Raw genomic sequence first — 23,563 nt, 5'->3', positions numbered from 1 at the left:
AAAAAAGGAGGCGATGAAAGAGGAAACAGAAACAAAAGGGCGATCACTATTTCAGATATTTCTGAAACTTGAATATTCACAAACAGATTTTTCATAAAGAAAATCAAGACATCGATGATAAATGCGTTGTCTTTTACTTCAAACTTCCGGTATGTCATTCATAAGAGCATTGGCAATGTCACTGTACTTAGCGACCGTACAAGAAGGCCATCCGGATCTTCTATAGTAAAGACAGACAAAAATAGTTACATCGTATATAAAAAAAGGCAATGAGCATACAACAACATGTTACAGGAGCATCTGCCACGAAGGCGGGAAGGGAAGTAAGCCAACAGGAAAGGATTCAACATGGAGCGGCGGTTTGAACATCCGGGTTCTCGCCGATTTTTGATGGCAAGTTTCCAGTTATCACAATGAGAGCGTTGTTTGAGGCTTGTTCACTTAACAACTGGTGTGAATTCACGACCATAAACATATTTAGCAATCGGGGCGAAGATATTTGTGCTGAAGGAAAGTGTGTACCGCTCGCGCACAGGCTTTCGAAACAACAGGAATCCTGAAAATGCAAGCACACATAAGGGATGTCTGTAAGAACATTTCGGAATAGCCAGCAATGCGCAAGAAAATTAACTTCCTGGGATTAGACACTGCACAAAAAAACAACAAAAAAAAACAAAAAACAAAACAAAAACAAACAAGCAAAAAAAAAACAAAAACAAAAAAAAAACAAAAAAACAAAAAACAACAACAAAAAAAAAAAATAAAAACAAAAAAAAAATCCGAAAATATTAATTTTCATTTATTTATTTCTACTGTTGTTATCTGGGGGACTAAGAAGGAGCGGTGAATGGAAAGGGGGATAAATTACATTGGAAATAAATAAATTCCTTTTTATAAAATTCCGACTGCGGATATTAAACGATGGAATTCATACTGGCCCACATCGTAGTCTCGCCCTCATCCAGTTCATATGGTGGGCGAGGGGCTGAGACATGAAGAATGTGATTCATAAGGAAGAGTAACTCAGGGAAGGTGGAGGGGGAGTCACTTTTACCACAAAGTGTGGCGAGAGGCGATAACTTTCTTTAGTATAGGATCAACCAATGACCATCTCAGAAAACACTTATTTTTATTAAAAAAAAAAAAGTGTTCAAAAACATCCTCAGTTTCACCTCTTCATCCACACGTTCCACCCGAACTGAAACTTTCTTGCGGGGAAAGCACTGAGTAAAGCAAGATTAGCTAGACTCCCACCATAAAGTGGCCTGATATGTACAGCACACTATTCAGTGTGAGTTTGAGATTTGCTTTTACTGACGAGAATAAATTCACACTGACAGAAATGGAGATAATCGTTTACATAGTCCGTGCTCTGGAGGTTTGTAGAACAAGTGGTTTTGAAGATGACATTTGTTGTTTCTTCTTGTTGCTTTGGTTGTTTGACTATTTTAGATATCACCCAAAATATAATTGTACATTAGGCCTTTCAATAAAACAGCTTTGAATGGCAGAAAATGATTCTTAAAAAAATGTCCAGTCGCCTAATTGACATCATCTGGAACTGTCGTCTGCAAAGCGTGTTAGCAGTTAAAGAATAAACATCAGTCGCAAGAGACAGTAATCCACCCGATGGTGTGAAGGAATGAAGTTATGTGCTTTCATAAAAAAATGCTGTTTGAACACCCAATGTGTGGAAAGGCAGTGGTAGTGTATAATGCCCTTTCATTGTAGTATTATTGTCGACTGTAGTTTGATTCATTGACTATATTCATCAAATTGAAATGCCTCATTGAAAACTTACTACTGCTAAATATTTTGAACGTAAAGCCTACATAAGTCCATAATTCTCTTTGCAGAAAATTTCATCACATGACACATTAAGTATGACATTTCCTTACAGTACAATTTATCAAAGAGACATTAAAATGGCTCAACATGACAAACATACATACAAACAAAAAAACTAAAGAAAATAGAGTTAATGAATTCAGTGGACACTGGACACCCTGGACACTGGCATGTACTGTATAATGCTTTAAATGACGAAAGATAGATTAATGACTACAGACGGAGACAGGGGTCAAGCATGCTCAGGATAGAAAGATAGACAAATAACTAGCTATATGGTCAGAACATAAATGACGGTTTGGTCTTTACAAAAGTCAGTCACGTGGTAACATGTTGTGAATACATGGTTTTACACAAAAATACTTTGAATGATGGATATTAGGAAGGCGTCTGTGTGAAAATAATGTTTGTATTCATACAGAAAGGCATTTGCAGACACAAGAAGACATGTTTGAACAACCTGCGAAGGCAGCATAAACAATATTGCAGCAATACCAACAGAACACACTCACCCATAATACAGAGGCAGCCCTACTCTCGAGACAGGAGCAAATAAGACAAAGTTGATTTACACACACATTCTCTCTTCGCGAACTGTGCAGAACAGACTCTACTCACGCGCAACAAAGGGTCGCAACTGGTAGTAGAGGTTAGTCAAAGGTAGTCTCCCCTGCCACGTGAGACAGCTACGTGATAATAATTTTAGATATAAAAGTTGTCGACTACTTCCCACGAATTGTTCTCGTCACTTGAATTAAGAATGGAAACAGCAGAAATGTCAAAATATATTGTGAATGTCAATACACAAAACTCACAATTTCTCTCTCCTCTCTGATATATATTTATATAGTATATATAGACACATGTATTTGTGACTGACTAAAAGTGACAGTGACCGACTTTGCTAAAACTGTAACCTCTACAATTTTACTATGAAATGCTCTTTTAAAATAAAAATTCTAGTAAAAGGATAAAATAAAGAGTTTTATATTTGACAAAACATTACCGCGTCTGTTAAAGTAACAATAAATTTTGAGCTTGTGAGGCATTGTTTCTTAAAGATGAAGTTAGAAGAGCTGAAAGAAAAAAAATAAAGCATGTGATTAATTAAGTGTATCGAAATTAGCAGTACAAAAAAGTAATTGCAAGCGTAAAAGTAAAGACACATTTATGAAAATGCAAATTGCCTCCCCTTTACAGCACTGGGTGGCCGACTTCCCCAAAAGTCTGAAGCCCACAGAGTACAAATTTATATCATCTTCATTTCGTATTTTTGGGATGAATGAAATCCACTAGTATGCTTACAGTCACTCATCTCTACCTTGTAAAACAACGCAGACAGAATAAAGTCCAATGCCTTGTCATTGTCTGCGAATCTGCCTACAGTCCGGACAGTTTTGACAAGGAGCGAGAGCAAGAAAGTTTCTCATCTTAACTTTCAACATCATATCAGCCTTTCAGCTTTGCAGGAAGCCAGTCGCAGGAAGTTGAAAGTCGGTTCTTTGATAGGAATTCTTCTCGAGTTCTTTTACCTGCCACAATTTGTAACAGTGAGCTCAAAAAGTGCTTGCGCGGATAGGGAGGTTTTATAAAAAGCCTTTCTAATAACTTTATTTGGGGATGTTCCCTGAAGTGTCGCTGTCTTGTTGAAGAAGATCCTTTCACCAGTCTGGGCGATGGTCCCCAGGAGAGATCGCCATCTTGAAACTTGGACTTAACTTTCTCCTATGTGAGAGAACACCAAAGCTGCTGGTGTTGATTCCCTCCAAGTCCACCATCCCCAGAGATGGATCGTTCACATTGCTCCTTGAGCTTAGTCGACTAGTGAAGGGCTAGTTTGGCCACCTCCTCTCCACCACTCCATTTTCCTCTTCACGAGTAATATTTTTTTTTCTAGCAGTCAGCACATCAGACAGATGAGCTTCCGAACAGTTCCAGAAGTCTCAAGTGTTTGATAAAGAGGAAACATAAGGCAACATGGACATATATATTGAGGTATTAAGCACTTGGTACTTCTGTGACAAACCTAAGTATACAAGGTCTCTATCAGTGTGGACAAACATGTGTACTTTAATGTGCACACCTGGTTGGGATGAGATGTTAGGATTCTGGTGCTACCTTCTGAGACAGTGAAAGACAAAAATCATCAAAATAAACTCCAACAGGAGCAGAGCTGCACTGTTCTCAGTTTAGATGTTTTATCGTTGCAAGACCGATTAAGCAGCCATCACATTTGTCGAGACCTCAGTCCTCAATTCATCTTGCTCATTAATAAAAAAATTAATTTAAGAGATGCCAGAATCATCATGATCATCATCATCATCAGCAGCAGCAGGCCATATACACACACTGATGATTCTCTCCAGCGCGGGACACTGCCGCTGACACCATTCACCACAAGCCGCTCACGAGATGCTCTTGGGGGTCACAGGTCACAGGTCACGCTACACAGCCTTCTCGTGCTTAGGGTCGGAGGTGAGCATTCCCTCCTCTTCAGGTAAGGCGTGGGTTTCGGCAGCAGAGGTGGAGATGGTGGTCTGTAGCTTGCCCATCTCGATCTGGTGGGCCTTCTCCTGCGGCGGCGTGTTTCGCTCGTAGCGCCGCTGCACGCAGCGCAGGAAAAACAACATGGCTCCGCTGATGGCGATCATGACGCCCATGACGTTGAAGGAGATGTCGTAACTTCCGGTCCAGTCACATAACCAACCTGGCAGGTGGGGGAAGAAAACATGTATTTGAACATACAGTAGGGAACAAGAATAGAAATTTTAGGAATGCAATAAAGACACTGTATATACATACACAAGTGGTGTGTAATAATAATAATAATAATAATAATACTACAATAACAACAACAACAACAAATAACAACAACAACAATAAACATATTTGTCCGTGTGGATCAAAGCTTCAAACAATGTACCAATATTTATAACGATTTAACACATATTTATCCTATGTCTTTTTCTCTTTCTCTCTCATTATATATATAAATTATATACAATATATATATATGTGTGCGCGCGCGCATTCGTGCTAGCAAATGCAGGATATATCCTATTTACCAGCGATAGGTGGTCCAACAAAGGTGGCAGCACCCTGGAAAAGCAGCAGAAGTCCAAAAGAGTTGGTCAGCAGTTCAATGCCCAGCAAGTCCACCAGAACGACTGAGGTCAGTGACACGTATACACCTGGAAAAACAACAACAGCCTGGTCAGTATCGAGACATGCGCACTGACTTCACGCATGAATACGGTTCGCTCACATCAAGCAAGAGATCGAAAGTTAACAATAATGTCACAGCTGAATGAACTGGCTGGCACCAATTAACCTGGGCGACGCGACCTCTCACCTATGAATATTCCAAAGACCACGGCATAGGTCACGAGCAGTTCGTAGTTGCCGCCGACGAAGGGGCTGAGGGCCGTGGCCACCCCGCAGATAACCAGCGCTGTGTTGTACAGCATCAGGCGGTCCACCCACTGCATGTCGCCCACGTACCCGAACACCACGCGGCCCACGGTGTTGGAAATGCCGATGGCGGACAGCAGCCAGGCAGCCTTCGTCTCGTCGATTCCTACACAAGAACGAGTCACGTGACATAAATGTCGCTTGTTTCCGACTACATCTAAGATCATCATTCAAAAAGTTATTTTATTGTATTGCTGTATTCGATACAGGTGAAGGAGAAGGAAGCTTGTTCTACCTGCTAGTTTGGCTCTGTCCGGCAGAAATATGAAAGGCATGTTGAAGCCGATGGAGGTGAGGAAGTTGGAGATGGCGAACATAAGGAAGACCGGGTTCTTTAGCAAAGCAAACGACAGCATTTCCCGGAAGGCTTCGCGGAACTCGGTGGACACTGTCATCCCGCAGCACTTCTCCTCCTCCTTAATTTCTTCTTCCATCTGCAAATGCAAATGAGGCAGGAACAGGTGAAACTTGTCATTCGACACACACACACTTTCTATCATCAACCGTCCTCCATAATACAACTAAATAACAAATAGACCACTTCAGTTAAAGTGTATTAGAAATGTTCATGTTAGACATAAGTGTAATTAAAATTTTATTATATTTTCCTTCATTAGCTCCTTTCATTTATTAAAGCGTTTCCTTTACTGTCCTTCATTAAACAGTGTCATTAAGTGCTCGTTGCAGTTTCTACACTCGACAAAATTCTCATTTTTGTGTTTCTCCAGTCCACCTGAGACGACAGCATGACATAAGCACATTTTAAACCCTCTACCATTTTTGCAAACAGCTTTAAACCTGCTGAGGCCTGCCTCCTTTCGCCAAACACCCTGTCCACGCTTTCCGCATCGCGTTACTACCCAAGGGAGGCAAGCCTTGGTATCTTTAGGAACGTGAACAAGTTTATTTGCTTGCCTCCCTTTTCTTTCCATACCACCAACGCGATGAACTTGGAAAAACCTGTTTTAATAATATATTAAAGCGTAAGAGACGTTTTTCCCCTTACAATTTATTTTGTAAATTACAGGAAATGAATGTAAATGGAGATGAGCGCGGGAAAAAAAAAGTGTGAGAAAAGACAATCATGCATGAAGGGCTCCAGACGCTAAAAGTGTGTTTGTGGCAGATGTGCCAAACTTTGCACGATGTTTACACGTGAACACGTGCAGCACCTGCTAACCTACATCGAGGTATGTAAATATCGGTGCATGTCAGCAGAAATTTTTCAGAGGGATGCCAAGGTTGCAGGTTGTAAATGATGGACATTACCCCATGCCACGAAACGAAAAGTTTCAATGACTCAATAATGTCTGTTTACATTCATCGGGTATGAGAAAAAACGCCAGTTAGAAGCCGGCCTGCGCATGCGTAGTCCCAGTCTGGAATCTTCAAAAGTTATTTAGGGCGTGAACTCTTAAGGAGAAATCATTATGGGATCAAAGTTCACTCTGGTAGCGATGGCTTGCTCGAAACCATAACTGTCCACCAAGAAAATTTATATTCCGATTTTTTTAATCCAAAAAAATGTGAATACCAATATTAACATGATCTATATATTGTAGTTTTTTTTTTTATTAGGAGTTTTTTGGAATTTTTTTTTTTTTTTAAATGAGGTGTACAGTATGATTCATTATCTTACCTCGGGGATAGAAGTGATGCTGGTGATGTACAAGTCGTGGTGGGAGCGGTACATGGGAATGTTCTGCAGGCTGCCGCTGTAGAAAACGTCCTTGCGGCTACCCACTGGACGCACGACCCCCGCAGCCACCACGGGGGTAGGGTTGGCCGGGGTGGACAATTGCCTGAGAACCAGATTCTTGGCCTCCCCTCGAGCTGCTGGCTGTCCGTTCATGTAGTGTATCGCCCCGTCTGACCTCGCGAGGTCGGCTAACGTGGGCGGAGGCTGGTCGCCGCGGTTGAGGGCCAGGTGCTGCTGGCTGCTGATGATCCGGGGATCGTGGAACTTGGGGGCGCGGAGGAGGAAGTTGCTGTGACCCTCCGTGGCCCGCACCGTCCCGACATCGACGAAGACCTTGGGGTCGCTCTGTAGGTCGCTGTCTGAGGTGATCTCTGCTCAGTGGGAAAATACAGAAAAAGTAGCGGATGATTCTCAATCACTTTAAGTCTGAATTTCATTTTCTGAGATTGGAAGTTTTCTGTTCACACAGATGAGGTCAACTAGCATAGCTGTGATCCCTCTTAAATATATTTTAAGGGGAAAAAAAACAAAACTAAAATTATTCAAAAACATCAATACGAACTCATATCCATCTAATTTATTGACAGGATGAAAAATGGTGGAACGTTAAAGAGGTAAGCCTAACATTTAGGAATGACCCCAAAACAAGCATTTCAAAACTGATGTATAATTTTGAAACCCTGACGGTGTTGAGATATTAAATATTGAGGTTTATGGTCATAGAGGATGGAGATAAGTTCACATTCTTGTCCCCCCGGTATCTTTTTTCCTCCACGCAACTTTATAATACATCCAGGGTAATGCAGCAACATCCGCGGATCACAGTTTTATAACGAGAACAACATGGTCACCCTTGATCTCCTAACCTCTGCCTCGGGAGTAACGACTATCCTTAGGGCTTGGCGAAGAAGTGTTGTTCCCATAATACCCTGCCACTCACCTTCTATACTCTCCAGCGTCACCAGCTCAAGATCGACGTTGAGTTTACTCAATAAAGCGTCTCTCTCCGCAGGTGGCACGTCGCTGAGGTGGCTGTTGCACTTCTCCGCCGAAGCCAGTTCCTGGTCCAGGGTGTGAACACTCTGCACTCCATCCTTCGCCGCATCCCCGCATTCGTCGCGCGGCGGGTCCGCGTCGCCTCCGCCCGTCGCTTCCGCGGCAGCGTCGACGGAACGCTGCGGGGCTAGCAACGGCCTGAACACCGCCCCGCAGACGATGGCATTCAAGAGGACGCCACCCACGATCAGCATGGTGCCGCGCCACCCGTAGACCTCCAGCAGGTATTCTGTGAGGGGCGCCAGGATGAAGGTGCCGAACCCTGAACCACACACAGCGAGCCCCGTGGCGAAGGCTCGGCGCTTCTCGAAGTACTGAGCCACGATGACGATGGCCGGCAGATAGATGAGCCCGAACCCGAGCCCTGAGAGTGGGGATGATTGGGAAGGAGGGAGAAAAAAAGACAAGAGAAGAATAGGGGTTGAGTACTCGTGGCGTTGTAGAAGGGTTATCAACTCTAGCTCGTTGATAGTTAAGGCACTCAGCTTTGTTTGAGGTTTTAAATATAAGGCATTAACTATCACAAAATGCCATTTTAACCGGAAAAATATGGACAAATTTTTGGCTAAAGATTCTTAGCTTAGATTTTAGGACTTTCATGTAACAGCTTATCATCCAGGTTACACTTAATGTCTTGTAATGTCACATAAAATGTTTCCAGTGAAAAATATAACTATTAGATTTATAGTAACATCAACAGTTCATTATCATGAATGGTAATGATTCGGAAAAACGAATTAAACAAAGGAAGAAGAAATGATCGCCATGACAAATGCTACGCAAAAACAAAAGTGACAAAATGACGACTGATGAAATAATCAAAACAAGGAAAATATTAATGACTTCAATGAAAAAGACAATAAAATCATCGATGAAGACGATGAAAATTAAACTACGAAACTAAAAGAAACTGGAAGTGGAGCCACCTGCCATTATGCCCGAGGAGAAGTACAGGAAGTAGAGGTTAGGCGCGAAGACGCTGAGGATGAAGCCGAGGCTGCCGATGACGGCGCCAACGATGGTCACCACCCGGCATCCGTATCTGTTGGTCAGCGCACTGGCCAATGGACCTGCACAGCATCTCAAGCATGACACTCTGGGTGACGTGGCAGATTACAGACTAATTACTGTTCAAACTCATCATCGTAAAGTTCGCCATAAAGTCGTCTTAGAGATCATATACTTTCCTGAAACTCACAACAGCATCGCACGGAGGTACGAGGTCTGGAGGGTAACAGGACAGGGTGTGCTGTGTGTGCTATGGACGACAGAGGGATAAGTGGATTTGTTATCATCTAACATACTATCTCGGTCAATCAGCAAGTCTACAAGGGTATCCTCGCCATTTGCTTCACTCAGTGCGAGAGAAGAAACGAGGGTTATGGCAGGACAGGCTGCTTCATCATGACAATTCACCTGCTCACACCGTCCTGAGCATCCGGCAGTTCCTGGCCGAGAACATCACTGTAATAAAACAACCTCCCAATTCACCCATGTAACTTTATATTCCCCAAGCCCAAGGTGGTAATCAAGAAAACCCGTTTTGAAGGCGTGGATATAGTCAATCCTGTAACGACCAAGCTGAGGAAGCATCTCAGAATCCTTCCAAGACTACAGAGAAGCACGACGTGGGATGGAAAAGTGCATTACACTCCATGGGGATTATTTTAATGGGGAAACCATGTAACTTGTTGCTTAAATAAATCGTTTGTGACACCAGTCCCCTTACTTTCACACAGAAATCCTATGTTTTATGTTTGTAAATTGTGGTAAGCCTGACTTTGGCTATTACAGCTAACAATCTTTTTCTTGTTATTATTGTTATAAGGATGTAAGTGTGTTAAAATTTATGCTAACCCGAAAGACGAACTGGACAGAATTGACTGTCTCTGTTATCAAAATCTCATCAGACCAGTGTCCTCACTGTCATTGTCCTTTTTATGCAATTATCACACTCCAGCGGGCGATGACAGCCACCATCCTGCAGCGCAAGCCGCGCTGGTCTATCGACCCCATCGATCAGGGCAAGCAGGCTGGCAATTAAGTATTCAAGTTGCACCTCCCCCCAAGAAAATAAATAAAAAAATAAAATAAAAATATCCCCTGATTCTTTTCAACAGTTTGCAAGTGAGAGGGACAGATAAAGTTTACGTGTGTGTGTGAGGGAGTGTGTGCGTGTGTGTGTGTGTGTGACAAAAACGTGTGTGTGTGTTTGTGTGTGAGTGTATGTGAGTGTACACATGTTTATGTTTGTGTGTGCTGTTTGCAGGGTGAGTTTTTGTGTATATTTGCTTGTGTTAGTGGGTATGCGTGCGTGTGCGCATCAGAAAGAAGAGCGTGCGTCTGCGTGTACGTCCGTCCGTTCAAAGTACGCATGCCCTACATTTTGTCCTCCCTGGACTGGGTCACGGGTCAATGACACAGCGTCAGTCAGCGTAAAGCCGTTTATCTGTGGCTGCAGCTGACTGGGGTGAGCAGTCGTGCGGAAACCCTTCTATCCCGATCATGTGTTCAACGGTTAAATGGATGTAAAACTGTTGCACAACGATTCGACGTTTGCTCAGCATGACTGCTTTATTTATTTATTAATGATTATCTATTTGTTTAATCTGTACTATCCACCAGATGTGCACCGGGTTGCCAGTGATCTCAACATTAATATTCATCTTTACATGTTTATTTAAGGATATCCGAAGTCATGTCCATGAGGGTCCGTTGAGGACATAATATGACAATATTTCGTTCAAGTGACTTTATTGATATCTAAAATGGAAGCAGCTTAATGAACTGTGTGAGGTTTCCGCAAAACATTTCTTTACTATGTTTATCCCTGTCACTGCAGAAACAGGATATTTCATCCTCGTTTCCTGGGAGAAATATCCTGTTTCCTGGGACTGAAGGTCTCCCAACGCTAAGACAGACATTGAATAATAATAGACAGTTTTCAGACCGTACGATTGGCACACCTCCACCTCTGACCTTTCTCCTCCCAGAAGTCTACTTTTCAAGAACTAGTTATTTCTCCTTTTTTTCTCTCTAAGTCAGTACACTAGATGTGTCTTCCCAGGTAAATTCTTTATGACCGACATTCAAACGATCGAGCTATTGATTGCATTTTTCATTCCACCGTCCAGCGTGCTGTCATCAGTCACTTTGTCTGTTTTTTTTTTTTTTTTTTTTTTTCTTTTCTTCCATTCATCGCTAGACAGGAAACAAGCACTCACCAACGGTGAAGGTGACGGCCGGCTGAAGTGCCCCGATCCACGCGGTTTCGCCACGTCCGCTGTGGAAGTACTCCACGAAGACGATCAGAAAGACGCCGAACGAGTAGACGACGCCATCGGCGATGACGTGGATGAGGAAGGACGAGAAGACCACCACCCATCCCCACCCTCCATCCGGAGGTTCCACCTCCTTGCCCTCGTCACTCTTCTTCTGCTGTACGTTGTGTGCTCCCTTCCCCATGATGCGGCCTCAAACACCTTCGTGCTGCCGGGCGCAGGTCCCAGTCCCTCCTGTGGTTGCCGGGGCGCCTGGGATGGTCTGGCAGCCAGGAAGCAGGCTGGTAAGAAGGGAGGCGATCGATAGGATGCTGTGGCTCTTGTATGTTGCTGCTGCGGGGGTTGTCGGCCCGCCTGGGGTTCACGACCGCTGTTGCTCTGCCGTCATGTTAGCTCTGGAATCAAAACGAAAAAGAATGGGTTACGGAAGGAGCGTGTCCACAGCAGGTACACAAAAACTGACATAAAGGGTCTCGAATATATAATAACACAAGACAGAAAAGGTCCAGATAAAAATAATAATGAAAGCTTTATGTATAGTATGTTGCTTGTTTATATGAATTTTTTAAATCTTGAATTGTTCTGTGTATGATTGAATGTGTTGTACATGTATGTATTTTTTTAAAATAATAAAAGCTCTTAAAAATATTTATACGTCAGCCATATCTATCTCTGTGCCCGAATGTAAAAGAAAAGCTTTGATTCAGTCTCTGAATAAATAATTCTAACATGGCTTACAGAATTACGAAAAAACAACAACAGAATGACAAACAACAACAACAACAAAAAACCCCCAAAACAACAACAACAACAAAAAACAAACACACGTAATATCTTGGATCTCTGCAGCGAATTAAAATCGAACAGTCTCATTCATGATCCAAACTCGAGGATTAAGGTTCCCCTAGTTACGTCACTAGGGACTGTGAGCTACGTCACTAACATGAACTATGTCACGTCGACTGAGTGTCACGGTTTTCCCGGCTACTCAACGACGTAAACTATACAATTCCACGAGGTTCTTGCCTCTGCGTCTCGGCCCATCTTCAGGAAAAAAAAAAAAAAATGAAAGGGACACAATCAGGACGGCTGAGATGACGCCGAGTGGTCTCCTCTTCCTCCTAGGCAAACCTTTTCCCTCCCCGAGATAAAAAGACAACAAACTGCCGGCAGTTCTGTGCGTCAGCCGCATGCGTTGACACTCTCCCTGGAGACCGAGATTTTTCCTGTCAACGGATGGTGCGCTTTGTGGAGAGAAACTTCTGGAACACCAGACGCTGCAAACGACTAGCAGCTGCCGTGAAGATGGCGGCGTAAATTGGAGGAGGCTCTCATTAGAGAAACATTTCTTACTCTTCCTGACACCACGGGTGTCGCTGCCCTCCCAACTCGCCCCACCACCCCCTAACCAACCCCAAGCGCTTTTGTTGCTCACTTTTTGTGAGCAAGTTTGATTTAAACCACTCATCCCTCTACGAGAGGAGTGATAAACGTTTGTTGTTGTTGTTGTTGTTGTTGTTATTTTTTAACTATGTGTTGCTGAGAAGACGGACGTAAACAGATTTTGAAAGTGTTTTTACAGAAGGCAGAATCGATGGTTTTGGTGATGACGAAAGTGATAAGGACAATGACACAATGCGGTTGATCAAAGGACACGACTAAGGGTTGGCAATCCAAGCGAACTCTTTATTAATAAAGGGAGAGAAACCGCAGACTGGTGGACCATTCCTGCGTCACTTGTGTTCTTTATAATCCCCAACCTCCACACCACGTTCCTATCGGTTAAAAAATGTTCATCGGTTGGTGTGTGTGTGTGTGTGAAGGTGGAAGGGTATATTTGTGTGTACATGAGTGAATCTCTTCGTATTACTGAAGAGAATTACTTTCTAAAAAAAAAAAAATACAAGACCAATTACATGTATTCATTGCAGTGCTAAATGAACCTGGCAGTTCAGTCGACCGAAATCAACAGAAAGCATCCTGGAATCCTTTCATCCACGGGCCGCACAATCAGAGCAATTTAATTTGAAGGTACCCCAAACAAACCTCCAATATCGAAAAAAACAACAATAACAACAACAAGATGCAATACAAATTGCATCACCTTTACCTTGGTTCCAGAACACTGATTCCGCACTGGTGCCAGCCTCATCATGCCGTTGTTAAAATTAATTTTTGCATCTTCACCCATCGATCACAGCAGGACATGATTCATCCCGCACGACGGCGCAGCAAGCAGGCGACACCACCTCCGGCTGAAGACAGCGACATCAGAGGGTGCAGGGTAGAGGGTCTCGCGCTGAATCGATCCCGGCACTACACATTGTCTCCTGTCCTTCATGCTCCAACATCACAGTCTGCGCCAAATGCACTCGCATCCTCTGCATCCTGCATCCTGCGCCATGCACTGAGCACAATCTTCCTGGGAGTGAGTTGTCTCAGCTCATTACAAGGTTTCGCAAGACGTCAGCAATGACGCCTTTTATCATGACGCAGACGTCCATTACGTCAGCGATGAAGCCTTTTTAATTACGTAGAGTCAAGTACGTCAGCATTGACGTCTTTTATCATTACGTAGAAATCAATTACGTCAGAGACGAGGCCTTTTTAAGTACCTAGACGTCAATTATGTCAGCGATGACGCAATTGTTTATTACGTAGACATCAATTACACCCTCGTGCTGGTTTCTGTATATCTACTGCTGACAATAACATTCTTCGCGGTTTGTTTACATCTCAGTTTACAGAAGACTTTAAATAGAAGGGAAGGACTCACTTTTTATAAAAAATAAGAAAAGATTCCTTCTCTGTGAAATTAATTTTAAAAAAATAAAACAGTTACCTGACACAAAATTAAGTGTGTGTATCTCTCTACTAGACTTTGTCAGGTAAAAAGTGAGAAAAATAATGTTCACCTGTAGGTGTTATGTATGGACTGGTGATCTGTTGCTTAGTCCGTATTTGTTACATATGACACCAGTCTGCTGAACACTTCTATTACATTTTAGTATCTGTGTGAAACATTTTCTGTCTAGCTTTTAAAAACAGTCTTTAATAGTTTCGGACTCATACCATTTTCTTTTTCTCCTTTCATCAAAGAAACAAATCAACCTTATTGTTTACTCCTAAGGAACATTTGCGAAGAACAATGTCGAAAACAGGATAGCGGGTGCAAGGGAATATAGCAAAATGAGCCACGATATGCCCCGTGGGTTGTCATGGACACCAGTGGTCGTGAACAGTCCCTCTCCCCTAGGGTATCCAGGTAACGGTGTAGAAATTATTACGCAGCGATACAATCAGACATGTCGTCCTAATGTCTTCTTCGAACAAGATAAAACAAAGAATCGATATTGTGTCAAAGAACCTTGCAAATGAACACTGGTGTCCACCCACTCGCACATTTATCAAGCGACATATTGATTCAGTGGGGGAAAAATGGACAGACGACCATAGTGAGCGAGTTTATTCAAGATCATAAACGCACGAGTTGTCAACATTTTCTACTTTCCAGTTCTGCATAGCCACTTGTTACTATTCCCGAAGATCAACACCAGATTTTTGTGATTCAGCATCACGATGCAGAGAGCGTGCATATGTATGCACACGCTGACACGCGCATGCACGCACAACAAACACCTGTCCACGACACACACTAACGGTGCATCGCCTCATCGCGTGGCCTTGTCAATCACAGTCGCAGGTGTAAACGTGACACACCTTGACACTGTATCACGTGACAAAGACGACGTGCATATCTGACGCCTCTGATAAGGTCGGCACCATCCAGTGCGAAATCATCTCAAGGTGGAAGCACTTTCCCTCCTAAACTCCGCGTCAGCACAATAGCATCAAGTCCACTGTATCATGCTTTTAAAATTAAAAAAAAAAACTGTTTCAATGTGAGATGTAATTTATCAGAGTTTCCGATGTTTTGTGAACAGTGAACAGTCATACAATTTGTTGAGGACTGCCGTTTGTTGATGTGAGTCACCTTATTGAATCAACAACGCGCGCGCATACATGTGCAATTGTGCTCGTTCATGAGAGAGACAGACTGTGTGCATTGTGTCGACTGTGTGCACAGGTCTCACCACAACTACATCTCAAGTGCTCGTCTCCTCCCCTCGAGCACATTTTATCACATCCTTGACGCATCGCACTAAATTAACTGCCCTTAGGTTAAAGGTTATCAGACATGTCCACACTTATCAGCTCCGTACTAACGGAATCTTTCATTCTTGCCGCTTTCCAGCTCTCTCTCTCTCTTGTTTCTCTATCTCTGTCTCAGTTGTCAGGAACGGTGTGTACGTGTGCGTGCTTGTCCGTGTCTGGGTGCATTCCCGGTCATCTCGACCTTTCATTCACCCACTCAATACACACACACACCTCGGGTGGTATTTACCGAGCAAGTATAAGCCCTGGAGGCAACATGGATAACGACAGGACAAGAATCTTGTATCCAGACCCCGCAGATGTTGTTTTATCCCTGGAGCCGCGGTTATAAATCGGTAGCACAGATTAAATCAAAATAAAGTAACAGCCGGGTCCGGGCAAAGTAATGTAATCACAAAAAGAAGCTTTTCATTGAGCTTCCCATCGTGCCCTGGGGATAGGCTTACTTCCGCTTCATAACCACGGCCCCTGCGTGCGGAGAAAGAAAGCTATTCAGCTGCTTTGGCACAGGCGTTCTTAATCAACGATTGAAAAGAGATAGAATTTTCTTTCCTTCGTGTTTACACACGCCATCTTGGCTACGTCACCAGCAAACCGACTTCAACAATTTAAAAAAAAAGAAAACTTGATTTCAGACCAGTCAAATATCGAGGTGGGAATGCTTTCAAATAGAAAGGAAAAAAAAAAAAAAAAAATAGGTAAGACCTACAATTCAATCGGGTGGTAGTTTAGCGGGTGGATAAGCAGGTCGGAAGGTCGGTCGGCTGTCTGGCTGGCTCAGCAAAAAATTAATATAGGTGAGCACAGACTATCTTCATTGACAAACCTGGTTAGTTATGACACAAAGCTCAAGGCTACAGTGTTTGGAGGGGATATGCACCCAGTGGATTCTGAACTTCAATGGATGAAAGCAGCTTACAGGGGAATGGACACCCTCTGACAGTTCCTAAATTTCCGCGGAGCATTTTCGGGGGTGTTAAAGATGTCAGGATCAATAGCTTTAAAGCTCACAGAGGACAGTTATTTTGTTAAACCGGTAAGAGCACGATTTTATGATTCGGAAAAAGCCTTCTTTATCTGACATATTTTCTCGAAAATGTGATGGGTCGATGTGTTGGATGTGGCCGAGATTTTCTCTTGTACATGACGATCGTATGAAACAATCTTGCTAAGCATAGCCACACATTCCCGTCGTATCTTAGCCAAATAAATATCGACAAAATTTTGGCAAAGTGACATATTACTATCAAATCTTTGTCAAAGTATGTCTTTGTTTTAAGAAGGTACATGAAGCAGGAGTTAATGAGAACAAACAGGTAGAGATGTCACATCCTGTCTAATCCCAGATACAAAATTTAAGAATCGTAATTAGAGTTACATTGGGTGCAATTAGAAAATGTCTCTAATGTCTAAGTGTGTTATTAATATGCCTCAATATTATATTTATTACCTACACTTCTTGTTTGACATATTATCCATCTGCAGTGTGACGACTAGATTTACTAAATTCATTGTTCGTTTATCTTCTTATTCATAAACAATTGTCGTGGTCATTGCTAATCTGTGTGTGTGTGAGAGAGAGACTCACAGTCGTGGTAGACAAAGAAAGAAAGCCGAGGAAAGAAACACTTCATCAGCGCAGAGTAGGTCAGTAGGTCAGGCTGCACCGTGGCAAGAATCTACAGCATCAGGTACTCACGTGACCTTTCACCTTCCAACAGGTGAAGAAGATAACTGAAGGAGCTACAGCTGACACTCTATGCCTCGGTGATAAAACTCTTAAGTACTTCTTCCAAAATATATAATCTAGCACATTGTGCACCACCTCAACCCAAATAGTTTCTGCTGGTGGAAAACGTCCGACCGTCCCTCCGAGCACGAGTCCACCCTGGCTTCCTATTGCAGGCTTTGGATGAGGCCCAGAGAACGTGGACCGACTAATCAACGGGTCTTTCTGTCTATCCCATCTGATGCTGACACAGGCGAGAGATGTGTGCAAAATTCCTAAAGGTCCCGAGGCGGTCGACGTACCGGAAAGACTGGCGCCACGTGACTCATTACCGCTAAGTACTCAGCACGTGAGCGAAAAACAAAAACTTCGTGCGAAGTGAAGTCATCGCCAACTTTTCCTTTTATTACAGTGCATTGCCCTTCTCTTCTTTTTTTTTTTTTTTTTTTTTTTTTATAAATTCCACTTCTTCCTACCCCTCCCCCTTCTGCAGAAATTTTTTTTTTAAAGATTGCCGATTGGGAAACATGTATATAAATCAGACGGAAAATTAAGTCACTGACCGAAGTTTTTAAAGAAAATATGAGCCAGCTACAACTTCTAAGTGAGGTTCATATTCCCAGTAAAAATCATCAAATTTCTTTTTTTTCGTAAGATCTTAGGCGCTGAAGCCATTAAGTAAAAGAAATATGGGATAAGAGAGAGAGAAGAGAGAACGATGCCCTTGCAAATCATGGCGCTAGGAATGTATTTGAATAAACTACAGCAAGTAATGCAATATTCATTACCCAGAAGGGTAATTCTGAACAGAATATCTTACCTAGTAAATTACTCTGTTTCATCGGCGAGAAAAGCCCAGTACAGCAGAACTGCGAAGTGATGTATAAAGGGAACCAAAAGTATGTCAATTTTTTTTTCGAAGAAGAGACTTGAGCGATGTTTAACCTCTCGTCCCAAGTCTCAACAAACAAACAAACATTGTATTGCGTGTTATCTAGAGACAAGTCGACAAACATGTTTTTAAGAAATCTTACTTTGAGAGAGAGACGATCCGTTGGCTTTCTCCCACATCTGCCGCCTCCCTGTTCACTGTATGATGGCTTCCGCGGTGCTTTCCCGATCCAACAGCTGACTGGTGGGGTTGTCGGTGGTGTCGTAAAACGGTGAGTAGCCTCGACCTCGACCCCACCAGTCACGTGACCCAGCTGTCGGCGAGGGAAGTGGGCGGCGGCTTATCGCTGGAGAGCGCGCATGTTGGCATACCTAGCAGGTAACCTACCCAGGTGAGCACACACACACACCTCAGGGTGTTTGCTGCGCAGTTAGAACTCTTCCTACGTAGATCATGCACCCGAAAATAAATGTTGTAGCTGGCATGCACCGGTTGAAAACCACTCACATTATCAAAGAAGCCGGAATCAGCAGGATAATGAGGTGAAGGGGAAGGGCAGAGGGATGATTAGTGTTTTACGCCGAGCCAGCAAATGAGGTTATGTTGAGGTACAACAGTCGGCCATATATAACAGGTGCAGGGTAGACAAAGAACAATGTACCCCCAGACGAGATCTGAACCCAGGCCTCGCTTTTTTGGTGACAGGCACTAACCGTTGCGCCATTCATGCTCTATGGAGTAAGGAACAGTGCTGTAAGAAATTTTAACTTTTTAAAATTAAACCCAGGACATCTTTGTTCCACCCTTTATGTATTCTGGATGTGTGGTGTGTCCACTGCATGATGATGTCTCACAATGAAGGAATAGGGGTATGGAAAGGGAAAGAAAAAGTAGAGTAACTGGAGAAATCCCCTGACAGTGAGTCCCTGTTACGGGTATCACATCCAGATAGAAGGATGTATATCCCAAGTCGAGATTCGAACTGATGTAAGACTGTCACTGTAGTCGTTAGCGCTCACCCACTAGTCTACTACTGGACTGCTGCCAACCGCAAATGCCGTGACCTTTGACATGGTGACCGGTTCGCCCACCCGCCTCCATTCCCACCTACTTGGACCATGAACAAAAGAGATCATTATGAAACCTGTTTACATTAATTATCTTGTTTCGGACAACGTACTTTTAAGTACAATACTGAATATAGGACTGGGTCCAAACTCCATCACAAGACACAATTATTACTTAAAGACCTACCCAAGTCCAGTTTCTTCATGCACAGAACTAGGTCATATTTGTTGCGGGAGGTGAGAGGTCATAGATACACTAGCTTCTTCAAGTCTGCTGCCAGTGGTGAAGCTAAGAACTGTCTGGAGACAGTGGGTTCGACCGGAGAAGAAGGCTTCTTGATTCTCGGTCTCCTGGGCCACTGACTAAGAAACTCCTCCCTGCTCATCCATACTAACGAGGATCGTATTTACTGTCGCGAGGGCAAAAGATTGCGAAAAGAGGTGACTGAGTTCTTATTGCATAATCTAGACCCGGGGAACCAGTAATACAACCTTACCTGTGAGGTTTTTCATCTCTTGAGTTATAAAATCACCTTTTCTAGAATAACAAGGTTTTACTCGCGTTAATGTGTAAATCGGTCAACAGAGTCTTTGGCAGTCGATAGGATGTAAGTCTAAGAATTACGAAGAACCAGATGGTGGAAACATGCCAACATGAACACGTGACTCCACAGATTTTTGTGTGACTTGAATTTAAAAAAAAAAAAAAAGGCAAAGGTTTGTATGAGTATCGCATTCTCTCTCTCGTACATACGCACAGTCTCTCTTACTACAATTCACAAATTCAGAATAAACACGCACACACGCACAAAATACCCCCACGCACACACAAATGTACACGCTCACACATACAAACAAAAACTCACGATATATACACACACACGGACACACAGCCTGCTGTACACGCCTCGTGTCGCATATTTTCGTTTCTCAGTGCGCCAGCAAAATTCTGCAAGGAAGCCGAGCTGAGCTGTCTGAGTACATCGTATGTTCCAGAAGAAATCAAAGGATGCTGGCCCTGAGATCAATGGGTCAGCCTCTCCTTGCCCCAACCCACTCTGCTCTCCTCAGCACCATAGCAACAGAAAATCCCACCCCACGCCCCCACAAAAATCACCTGCCAAAATAAGCTGGAGTTTCCAGTGCCGCAACTGTCAGCAGGAAAATGGATGATTTATTGAGGTAAAGTTTTACTGAAAGCAACTTCCAACTGGATCAGCTGGGTAAAGAAATAATGACCTAAAGCCGGCTACACACGGTGCGATTCGGTCAAATCTCATCTTTATCGAGAACTAGGCTTGTCACACACTAAGCAGACGAGAAGATGACGAATATAGTGTTATAATACATATATAATGGCTGGGATGATGAAGATGAAGATGATGATGATGATGATAAATTCTACTACTCATAGAAAAAAATGCAATTACAGTTTCTACTTAAAGTACTTAACTTACGCAGTGCATTTATATAATTATACAATTTTATGCGAATTACTTAAATAATTGATAAGGTGCTATTTACAATCACCAGAAAATCCAAGTGAAAAAAAAGAAAACAGCAGATCGATCGCTGGCACTGACGACAGGCAGAGTTGAACGGTCACGTCTGTTCAAAAACGCTCTCACGTGACTGCTGTCTGATGATGCAACCCCAGCTCGCCCAATCGTAGATCGATCAGCAGCATATGTCTAGCGATCGTGCTATCGATTCGTCACTAAGATGGATGAAAGGCGGGGAACTGCGGGTGTGGACAGTATCAAGGTTTAGTGGAATACAACATTTTTTTTTTCTCATGACCAATTGAAACTGTCTCCTACCCAAAATGTGCAAAGGTTGAGTTACATGAAAATTCAGCCGCAGTTATGATGTCGGATACTTTACTTTTTTTTGTCAATTAAAAAGAAATGAGACTTACATTTGCAAGGATGTAGTTGAAGACAAAGTAAAGACAGGCACGTGGTGGCCAGGAGTTGTTACGATGATACAATCAGACGAGGCGCAATAACTCACCCTTACTGTACAAACTGTCACTACCATCTCAGCGTATGGGACATGTCAGTAGCTTCCCTTTGGTCACGTGACACACACTACCTTCCACTGAGCACCCGTTGCCATCGAAAATTCGATTAAATTTTTTTTTAAATGAGTAACCCTCGCACCAGTCCCCCCGTTCCCCTAAAAAAAAAAAAAGTCGGTCTTTGACACATAGGAGAACGACAAGACCCGGATCTGGCGGTTATCACATAACAGAATCGCAGTGCACGAGATAAAACCACTATTGTCTTTCCTAACATGTCGGGGAGAAATGTAAGTCTGTAAGAATGTAAGTGTCCATAATGTGCCACTCACATGTGTAAGGAACCGGGGGCGGGGTCGAGTGTACGGACCACGGCAGTTGTAGTTGCCCCCTGCCAGACTTAGTCATTACAACTCTCTGCTCTAGCAATTTCCTGGACATTGGATCTTTGGTGTGTGTGAGTAATGTCCCCCTGATGCAAAAGGTCATATAAACATTATTAGCTAGCCAGCTTCGTATAGCCATGTCGCTAAGCAACCCCAAGAAGATGATGTTTGAAGTCAAACATGTTGAAGAAGATGTTGAAGATGTTCAGACAAAAGGTCATCTTCAAACTGTAGTAACTGACTGACATGGTAACCTAGGAAGAATTCTAGCCTAGCAACAGCATAAGAGGATGGATGGCAGCTTGGAATTTCATTACCGAGATGAGGAATGTTAAGAATGTCACGTGCGCTGAGTTACCATGACTTAACAAAAAAAAAAAGAAGTGCATAAGACAAACAAACCAAGAGAAGGAGAAACAGAGACAAGAGCCGGTAACATCCGGGTTTCAAGCTAGTTTCTTTTTTACTTGGATTATGGAACTTTGCTCTCGTGTTAAATAAATTGTGGAATTCTTTTAAATAACTATTGTTGATGACTTGTTGATTAAATCTGACAAATTGGAATTAGGACTCGGTTACTCTCTCTTTTCTTTTTAGCGGTCCTGTGGAGCAACAGTTTGTACTTGTCACAGTGAGGTTTGGTGTACCTCCTTCTCCTTTCGTCTCATCTAATTGCAATGCAGATTAAAGATCCCATTATGTTAAAAATAACCAGGAGAAGGAAATAAAAGGTTTTTAAAAAGTGTAGTACAGTGTATTTGATTTTAAGGACATAGAAATCAAGGACATCAATGTCTGGACTGCTGGCAAAGTTATAGGCTGTTAGGTCCAGACAAACCATGTAACTGTTTACTATCCAAAAACGAGATAAAATTCTTAAAGTGAACAATACACTAGCAATAAATTTGTTACTTATTTACATTTTATTTCTTCTGCCTTGGCAAAAGCCCTCGACCTCCACTTCCCGCGGCTTAGAGCCAATAAACTGAAAACACAACAGACCATAAAGTTTGAGCTCTTCTACCTTCGTCAGCACGAGAGTTGTTGTCGTCTGCTCTTCTTCCTGATGTTGAGAACTACTCAGGATGATTACATTGGCCTCGTTCTAGAACTTAACATAAAAAATGTCTGTAAGGAGTCCATCAAAGACACGTCTGTGCAGAAACTGAATCTTTGGAAAGGAAGTTGGCAAAGCCACAGCTCGTCATGCGTACTTTTCTTAAAAAAAAAAAAAAAGACACCATTGGTGTTGTGAGCTGCAGAAACGATTTCCTGCTCTACCTTCCATGCTGTTTGAGGTTCTGACTTTGCAAACCTTTTCCTACAGGTAATTTCACGGTCCTGCCTGAGGATAAAGGGTCACCACGCTAATGAACTATGCTAATGACCAAAGCACTCGATGTCGCGCATTTCTTCACCGAGAATCGAGCTAAATGCATTCTGTAAAAAAAAAAAAAAAAATTAAGCCACAATGCAAATGAATAAAAATGAGGTTGCAAACACAGTCACCAAGCAGAGAATCACACAAACACCATGAGTCGCATGTGGAATGACGAATGAGTCCCAAGGCAAAGCTCACTGATTAACAAAGGTCAAACATCAAAGGTCTGATTGTGGCTTCCCGTCAACAAGGAACTGCCACTGTCACAACGGGAAGGACATCAAATTTCAATTGCACAATGGAAGGAAGCCATGTCAAGACACATCAACACTAAATTCAGTGCAAAGACTTCAAACAAGACAAAAAGAAAAACAAAAGATGAAAAAGACAGAAGCCACTTCAGACGGTTAGACGAAGAAACTTAACCACTCTCTGTGTGTTTGACATTACCATGTGTAAGTCTTGTGTCTATGTAAACACAACTAAGCCAGACGGCTGCAGGACATTTTCATGTGCTAACTGTAGCAACAAGAGACAGATAAAGGAAAAGCATCCTA

General features: G+C 42.8%; 1 protein-coding gene across 6 annotated transcripts in view; it reads right to left on the bottom strand.

Annotated features, from left to right (window-relative positions):
- Positions 1 to 115: 115 nt before the first annotated feature.
- The window catches only part of LOC112555146 (monocarboxylate transporter 12-like), a 30,947-nt gene continuing 7,499 nt past the window's right edge, over positions 116 to 23,563 (bottom strand). For 2 of the 6 annotated variants that reach the window (XM_025223378.1, XM_025223381.1), the window contains exons 2-9: positions 11,299 to 11,750; positions 9,001 to 9,144; positions 7,959 to 8,438; positions 6,959 to 7,389; positions 5,555 to 5,753; positions 5,201 to 5,425; positions 4,914 to 5,039; positions 116 to 4,555 (exon numbers count right to left, since the gene is read on the bottom strand). In XM_025223378.1, coding sequence (XP_025079163.1) covers positions 4,293 to 4,555; positions 4,914 to 5,039; positions 5,201 to 5,425; positions 5,555 to 5,753; positions 6,959 to 7,389; positions 7,959 to 8,438; positions 9,001 to 9,144; positions 11,299 to 11,539 — 2,109 coding nt within the window. In that variant the 5' untranslated portion in view covers positions 11,540 to 11,750 and the 3' untranslated portion in view covers positions 116 to 4,292. Of the gene's footprint in view, positions 4,556 to 4,913; positions 5,040 to 5,200; positions 5,426 to 5,554; positions 5,754 to 6,958; positions 7,390 to 7,958; positions 8,439 to 9,000; positions 9,145 to 11,298; positions 11,751 to 13,465; positions 13,797 to 17,230; positions 17,359 to 18,294; positions 18,442 to 21,137; positions 21,338 to 23,563 lie in introns of those variants that run through there. The other 4 variants (XM_025223382.1, XM_025223379.1, XM_025223380.1 and 1 more) reach the window with 4 other exon arrangements.

Source organism: Pomacea canaliculata, linkage group LG14 (assembly GCF_003073045.1).
Source record: "Pomacea canaliculata isolate SZHN2017 linkage group LG14, ASM307304v1, whole genome shotgun sequence".
NCBI lineage: Eukaryota > Metazoa > Mollusca > Gastropoda > Architaenioglossa > Ampullariidae > Pomacea > Pomacea canaliculata.
The sequence above is the reverse complement of the archived record's forward strand: the minus strand, read 5'-3'. Positions and strand labels throughout refer to the sequence as shown.